The sequence below is a fragment of the Vitis riparia genome, chromosome 16 (genome assembly GCF_004353265.1).
Source record: "Vitis riparia cultivar Riparia Gloire de Montpellier isolate 1030 chromosome 16, EGFV_Vit.rip_1.0, whole genome shotgun sequence".
Classification (NCBI taxonomy): domain Eukaryota; kingdom Viridiplantae; phylum Streptophyta; class Magnoliopsida; order Vitales; family Vitaceae; genus Vitis; species Vitis riparia.
The window spans coordinates 18,602,711-18,611,404 of record NC_048446.1 but is presented as its reverse complement, the minus strand read 5'-3'; the positions used below and the strand labels follow the sequence as shown (position 1 = coordinate 18,611,404).

The following is an 8,694-nucleotide window of genomic DNA, read 5'->3' as shown; positions in this document are numbered from 1 at the left end:
TTGGTTTTGACAAGTAAAAAAAAAAATGGTTAAAGATAAATTATTTTCTTGTATTTGGTTTCATAGTATATAATTAAAATTAACTAAAAATTATATATTTTAAAATTATTTAATATTTATAAGTTGAAGAAATATAAGTGAAATAAGTTGAAGAAATATAAAATAATTTATTAATTTTAAATCTATTTTTTATTTTTTTTCTTTCACAAATCAAACAAAGTCTTAGTATTTTTGTTAGTATACAAAAAAAAATAAAAAATTGAATATAAATAAAGCCAATGCTTTGAAAGGAAAATAAAACCATAGTCTTTTTTATTTTATTTTATTTGAATATAATGAGACAACAAACACAATCTAGCTTTAAGTTTCAACCAATCCACAGTAAAGAAAGAGCCGGGCATATAAACTTCGATGGTCTGAATCACTTGGGGAAGTACAGTGAAATGGGCCAGAATGGCAGGGTGGCCCAAAGCACACAACATTCCATAATTTTGGGGTCATTGCTTGCTACATCAGCACGCCCACGTCACCACCTATTGGGGGCACAGAACTCACTATGCCCCACACAAACAACAACGAAACGAGCATGTTTGGCAACGAATTTAACATCTTGATTTCTGAATTTCTCAGCATGCGCACGTGAAATCCCATACACTCCTTGTTGTAATTTGTAAAATAAAAATTGGTGAGAGAGAAGAAGGAGAAAAGGAAAAGTGTGATGTAACCAATGAGAAGTCGACACGAGGCTCACGCATAACTAAAATTACCTAAATAAGTTCAACTAAAACTCAAAAAAGAAACAAAAAATAATCTATAAGTGGAGCCCCTTCTTTGCCACTAATGTGAGGCCCCATCCATTACAAGTCAGCCATTACCAAACACCCCCCCCAACCCTTCCACCAAATATCAATAAATGCACTATGCTCGAATTTTCCTTCCATCCAAACAACCCCCGTTTATTTTTTTGTTGGTGGGTCTTTCTTTCTTTACCCTTCATTTTTTTTTTTTCTCGAGAAAACGTTAAAAATATAACAATTAATATTGATAATATTAATAATAATGATAATTTGAGAGAGAGAGAGAGAGAGAGTGAAGTTAACGCCAAGCAGATGCGACGGTGAGAGTTCGTCCGTTCCATCCAAAGCAGATCCCACCGGTTTCTTCTTTGACGGTGAATCCTGGGTTACCGCGTTGGTGTGAGTTGACGCGGGATCTCATTGAGTCGGCAATGTGTTGACTCATGGGCCTGGGCTCGAACCCGGCCATGCCCATCCGGGCCCGCCACTTCCCAAACACCTCGCATCTTTCCACGCGGTCCCTCCCTTCGCACGCAACCGAGTTTGCCAGTTTGCGACCCAGACACTCCTCGACTTGAACTCTTTCCGATCTGTCTCTTGACACGGTCGAGTCGAGCGAGTCGAGCAAAGCACCGTAGTATGCGCAGGCCTCGTTCACCCTGGTCAAAAAAGGCGCAGTATTTGCATTCATCTCTTGCTCCACCACAGTCACCACCCGCGGCTGCAAAGACTTCACCCGCCGGAGAAGCTCGTCACGAGGATTCTCCGTCGTCACGCTCTCGTCCGGCATTTTGTAGAGCTTGAAAGCTAAATTCACCACCAGGACCTCATCGGACTCGCAGCCCAGTGACTCGCGACTCAGTTCATGGATTTTATGAGTCACGACCTTGAATTTCAAGCTGATGCAAAGCCGTTCCGCGAGTTGACTCAGATCTTCGCCCACTTTCAACCTCTCGTCGGTGCCACCATTGCTGGGATCTGCGATGGTGGTGATTTTCAAGGAAGTGTGCTTCCCGTTTTGACGCGCACCGAGGGCGTGGACCAAGTTTACGTATTGGCCTCCTTGGCCGATGTCGAAATCGAGAACGTGAAACTTGGCGGCGCTCTGCTCCGACGACGTCGTTTCAAGAATTGCAAGGTTTGCCGCCATGAACCCCAGCTTGAAGCACGGCGACATATCGTACAGCATTTGGGTTGCCATTATATGGTCCTTGCTGTAGAGCTCCGCCACTAGAGGCGGATTCTCGGCTGCGCTCAATCTGGATTTGAGCGCCGACGCCATGTACGCCGCTAAACGTTGCTCTGAATTACCTCGAGCGTTGGCGACCTGGGTCAGGCGCGTGAGGGACTCCATCGCTGCGTCCAACATGCCTTCGGATATGGCAGATGCGGCTTCGTGGGCCGATTGCTTGGGGCAGATGGGTATCGCAGAAGCGATCGATGACGTTGAAGAAGACGAAGATGATGGCGAAATGGGCTTTTGATTTGGCATGATGAGGTTCTGTATGGCTTCCGACCACTCGCTGTGCGTGACGACAGACACAGCATCGCCCTCTTCGTCGACGTCGTCGTCGTCTAACAGCTGTTTCTCCAGTTCCTGGAGCCGATTCATAATCTTCTTCTCTGATTCCGGCTCTGATTCTTGTAACGCACCTCTATTCTGAGGGAAATTTGGGTATGTCACAGTCGATAAATTAGCGGTCCGAGGAGCCATCACGTTGTTACCAAGCGCGATGGGTTGCGGTCGTAGCTGTTGAAGAAGAGGCAATCCATACCTTCCCGCTGAAACCGACGGAAACTCCGGCGAGATGGAGGCTGAAAAGTCCACCGGTGAAAGAGGAGATATTGGAGAAGCATGCTGGTACATCCTCGGCTTCACGGACCGGAGAAGAAGCCCTAAACCTGGTTGCTGCTGTTGCTGTTGCTGATGGTGGGCCTGAAACTCCGCCAGCGACCGTTTTCCGATCAAATCAGGCCGGCGTTGAACGATCTGAGAAGATGGGTCGACGAGAATTCCGGGCATCTGAGACCTGTACGGAACTTGAGGGTTGTTGTTCATGGCGACGGATCTTCCACCGATTCCACCGGAGGCGTAGAAGTCCGGTGCACCGCCGGGGAAGCCTGAAGACATGGTGATCCGCCGAGAATGTTTCCGGCAGAGTTATACGGCGTCGTTTCTCGCCAAATACATGAGAACTTAAAAAGAATGAGCGTTTGCACCTATGCGATTGAATCGATTCTCGTCGTTTCAAGACGGGAGAGTTTCAAATAGACAGAGATCAGTTTCCAAACAAGCTATTGTTCTCTGGTTTTGGTTTTTCAGTTTTTTTTATATGCATATATATTTATATATATATAATATTTATTCTTATAAGCTCACGAGTACGTACGCCATCGCCTCTGAGCCGTTGGATTCTCCCTGATTTGACTTATTCCTGCTTTTGAAGACAATGAACGGTGATTTCTTAAGTGAGACGAACACCTTGGTTTCACACTGTTATCCCGCTTCGGTGTTAGGAGAGTAACCATCCCTACTCTCGTGTTTTGACGCGTGATTGCACGTTCAGGTTCTGCAATTCAAAATTGAAATCCAATGCGAGTGAGTCGGTTCTCTCAAAACCACCTGACAAAGGCACTGCCGCCACTTCCAAGTTCCAACCAAAGGTTCAAAGCACGCGCTAAATTTAAGCGTGCGCTTGGAATTCCGTTTATGTGCAAGAGATGATCTTTATACTGCGATCATTCCGCGACAGCATGGTGAGAGAGACTTTCACAAAACCCCAGTCCCATTAACCCATGAACGCAATCCAAACACACGTGGCACCTCACGAGTTTGTCCTGGGCACAAACTTAAATAACAGCACTGTAACCCTTACGTCCCCACCTCCGGCTCGTCGATTCGAAATCCAGTAACGGGGTTTGTCGTAACCGGAAATAGCCGGTGGGTTTAGGAGGGTTGACTTACACCTGCCAGTGTACTGACTTTACGTCTGAGTATAGAATTTCAAAATCCAGAAAGCTGTCTACGTTGGCAAAACCCCAACCATTTAAATAATAAAAATCAAAATACCTAAAAGTTTCTGCCAATAAAATGCCCATCCTTCTTCTATTGCTTCAAATTAAAGTAAAATTCTCTTCAATTTTGTAATTTAATCCCAAAATAATTATTAAATGACGAAAATACCCTCAAAATTTGTAACATGGTTTTGCAAGAGGGTGGTGTTGGGTAAAAAGGGGACCCCCACCAATTTTGAAATTGGCCTCCATGTCAGAAAAATGGGTTTGAAAGTGGATGATTAGATACCAACCATTTGATCTTTTGATGAGTTTTTTCACTTCATGGATTGATGAAGAAGATAAGATGGATTTCAAAGCTTACTTTCTTTCTTTCTTTTTTCCTTTTTTTTTTTTTAATATTTTTATTTTATTTTTTAAGGGTTCCAACTGTTGTCTTGGGGGCTGGCATAAGTACAAAGTGAAGATCATTATGTTTGAATTTTGACACCAATTTTTTTTCTATACACTATTAACACATTGAGAAATATTTGTATACTCGAGGCTCTCACTTATGAAATGTTTGATTCTAAATGGTTAAAATTAAATGATTAAGATAGGTGATCTTCACATGCATTTTATGATTACAAAATGAAAGTAATTTGCCTTATCATATCATGGTATGGATTGATCATTACACATGTTTCTTTCATGAATTTTTTATATAATTTAATTTGATAAAAGAGAAAAACAAATAACATGTTCACTAATTTGAAAATTATCGTTTTTACTTCGAATAAAAATGCAAATATTATAATAATGTTTTTTTTATAATTTGACATGAGATATTTTTATGTCATGAGAAACAAACCCTAAAAGTATTGATGATTTATTATAGAGTAGGGATGACATAGAGGCAGGTTTGGGACAAGTCGACTATATCCCAATCCCGTCTTGTTTATTAAAAAAAATTATCATTCTTGTTTCATTAAAAAAAATTAAATGAGCTGAGACAGAACGGAGCGGGGGAAATTCTCCTACCCGCCCATCCCCTCTTACTTATCAAATGTTTCTTCAAAAAATATTATAAGTGATTTTTTATATTTTAAAAAATGTTTCTTACATTTTGCTAAACACCTTATTTATTTTTAAAAACATTTTTTAGGCTTAAAAACGTTTTTTAAAATTATTGCCAAAAGAATTCTAACTATGGTAAACACATTTATGACATTAAAATTAAAAATATTTCTATAAAAAAAAATAGTGAGTATTCAAATACAACTATCATTGCTAATTTGAGAATTATTCTATAAATTTTAATCCAATGTTTAATTTTTAGAAAAAATAAAAAAAGGTTATCTTAAATACTTTCTAATCATTCCTAATGTAATTAGGAAAATTAATAAATTTGATGATTTGTTATCTAAGTATTAAAAGGGTGTTGTATTTTTTGGTATTTTTTTTTCTCATGATAAAAAAAAATGGAAAAAAGAAGAAGACCCATTTCCATAAATTACTTATGGTGGCACCCCAATTATTTTTTTTTAATAATATTTTGTATTTATTTTTGTACACATGTTTTTGGTATGAACATGAGAGCTTGAGCTATATATTAAATCAATGTGATGGGGGAGCAAGTTGGTCCTCATGAGAAGCGTGAGCTCCCAATTTCTCAATCAAATAAATATTTGGTGAAACCCAAAATGGTGGCTAAAAAAGATTGTGAAAGTTCTTGTCCACATTCCCAATTCCTTTGGCTTCAACACCAAGCCATTGGGGAAGCATTTTTCATGTGTGATCTTATGTCATTTAGATTGGAATTGAAACGTTTCTTCTCTATATATTCCAACAATCTTCATTCACAATTTTGGTAACCATCTCCAAAAAGTCTTGGTATCAATCGCTTACATTGAGTTAAATTCCCCACTTTAAGTTTTCTAGTTACACACCAAATTATCCCAAGAATTAAACTTTTAAGGCTTTATTCAAAGGACCACCTAGAATATCAAATTAGTATATACCAAAAAAAAAAAAAAAATCAATCATGTTACATGCGAGATTACATCATTTTGTACTTGATCTAATTCTTTTATGCCTGAATTTCATTATCTGTATCTAATTTAATTTATTTGTGTCTTACTATCGTTATTTATAATCTCTATTAGTTATCCATATTGCAACGTAAGAACTTTAATAAGATACTATACCCTCATATTTTTCTTATTTGAATTATGAAAGTGATAAAAAAAAAATTAAATGAAAAAAATTCTTGAAGGTCTATGTTAACAATTGTTTTGGAGAAACCAAAAAAAAAAAATGTATAATAATAAAAAAATTGTTTTTGATTTTTCATTTTATATAACTTTTTTACGTTGTTTTCATTTTTTTAGAGTTATTTAAAAAATAATTATATAAACATGCAAAATGATTACAAATAAAACACTAAACATAAAAAATATTTTTAAAACATATTTAAAAATAGATTAAAAATATTTTAAATTTTTAAACAGACTTTTACTTTATAAAATATTAGACAATAATTTCCAAAAATTGTTTTAAAATGCCCTTAAATTCTTTAGTTAGGTGGAAAGGTAACTCAAATAATAAAAAAATTACTCAAAAACTTGTGTCTTTCATATTTCAATTTTTTATATAGAAAAATAAAAATACAATGTGGAAAAATGTTATGAAGTCTAAACCAATGTCATAGATAGCAACTATTATTATTATTATTATTATTTGGTGCTTGAAACAAAGAACATGATCCTTACCATGCCCATAACCTAATCTACAACTGTCTATGGTTGAATTTTGATTATTTAAAAGGTCAAATCATATCCTCAATTGAATATTAAACTTTCAACATTCATAATTATAACCATTATTATTATTATTATTATCATGATTATTATCATCACAATAATAAGCCTAAAAATTAGGGTCTCCCTAATTCAACTTGAATACATTGAAAAAAAATTGATATGATTCAAGAATCTTGATTAGAGAATCCAAGACCTAATAGAAAGTATATGTAGATATAGTTTTTGGGTCAATGATATCAACTTGAGATACAAACCAAGTATGTAATTTCACATAGATTACTTCTACCAAACCAACTCATTCTTTGTTGCGTGTGGGCAAAATTTGGGAGAAATTGGTTAGCAAAAGACCCATCTAAGCTACCCCCTTTATCTTCACTTGTCTCAAAATAGCATCAACCCATTTTGGTGGTGCCACGTGGCAAAGATATTTGTCAAAAGTGCCACGTGTCATGCACCCACCTCAACCTCCGTCCTCCACCGCATGTTCTTTTCCCGAGAAGACACATTTAAATCCCGAAATTCCAAATTTACCTAACTCTTATCTGTTCTATAATGCACCACAACGCTTTCTCATGATTAACACCCTCACCTAAATTCATAACTAACCACCTTGGGGCGACAGGGGCATTTTGGTCATTTCGGGATATATATATATCCATATCTCTTTAATAATATGGAAGGGGGCGTTCTGTTTCGGAGTTGGTGGAGACAGCCTAACAGAAAAACGAATCACTCCTAACTCGTGGCGATTGAGGGCGTTATGGTCATTTCAAGGGGGGGGGGGGGGGGCGGGGTTGTGGGGCCGTGTTTGGCTACGTGGTTTAGTGTGAGAGTGTAAACCATGGATATCCGAGTTCGAACCTCGAAGGTGGAATCCGTCGACGCCGACCTTCTTACCCCCAACACGCTTTTCAGGGCACACGAAATCCACACTCCCCTTACAAACATTTTCGTTTCGTCAGAGTGTTGACGAGAATGGGCGGTGACGGTCAACGTAATCGACGGTGGACATTTTTTATATTGGGATTTTGAAGATCAATTCAGATTTGGTTGGAAGATTTGTACCAAAACATTTGAATTTAGACTACGGTAAGAAATAACATACACATTGTAAAACACTTTTTACTAAGAAAACGCAATCTAAATTGCCTAAAATGATTCTAATTTTGATTTAAAATAAATAAATTTTTAGGAAAAAGACAATTTCGATATTATAATGATTTTATTGGTAGTAATAACTATTCCTAGTCATTAACACCTAGATGTCCAAAAAAATTTCAATAGAATTATCCAAATATATATAAATATTTATAAATTTATTTTAAAAATATTCAAATTTTTAAATAATTTAATTTTTTTTTTACTTGTCTAATGTAAGTTTCTAAGAGTTATCGTATCTTATCTATAATTTATTATTATTTAAAAAAATCATAATTTAGACTGTATTTAGTAAATCAACTTAATAATTTAAAGTGATTTAATTATTTAATTTGATTTAAACTATTAAGTAAATTAAATGTATTTGGTAAAATAATTTAATAAAATGACTTAAAGACAAAAATAATTTTAAGTAATAAATAAAAACAATTAATTTATTTGTAAATTTGCATTTTTATTTTATATTTTTTATCCATATTTGTCTTAATTACTTTTGATCTCTTTTTCTATTTTATGTCCTTCATTGTTATTCAATCTTTTTTATCTTAATTATAATTTATGAAGATAAATATGTCAATTTGATATTTTTAGAATAAATTTCATATTAATTTTATCAAATAAATAAAAATTAAGTAATAAGTTTTACCAAAAACCACCTTGGTATTTTGATATAAATAATCAAATATATACTTCAACTTTTTTGTGCTCGAACTTTGGCTCGTAAACAAAAAAGTACATGTTTTTTTTTTAAATATTAAATTTAGAATTTTTTGAATAATTAATTAGAGAGAAAGAACAAGCTCTTTTTTAATCTTACCAATAGTTTCTTCTATTGGATGCTCATATAAGGACCTTTTTGGTATTCTAATATTATTTGTGTCAACAATCTAGCCAATTATAAATATTTGGATATGAAACCATGT

General features: G+C 35.5%; 1 protein-coding gene across 1 annotated transcript; it reads right to left on the bottom strand.

The window, feature by feature from the left end:
* Positions 1-593: 593 nt before the first annotated feature.
* LOC117933779 (scarecrow-like protein 8) lies at positions 594-3,106 on the bottom strand. Its single transcript, XM_034855313.1, has one exon. The coding sequence runs from the start codon at positions 2,926-2,928 to the stop codon at positions 1,096-1,098; it is 1,833 nt and encodes a 610-aa protein (XP_034711204.1). The 5' UTR covers positions 2,929-3,106; the 3' UTR covers positions 594-1,095.
* Positions 3,107-8,694: the final 5,588 nt, after the last annotated feature.

What these genes read in the sequence shown, in the direction of transcription:
- LOC117933779 (XM_034855313.1), bottom strand. Translation starts at nt 2,928, where the DNA reads ATGTCTTCAGGCTTCCCCGGCGGTGCACCGGACTTCTACGCCTCCGGT.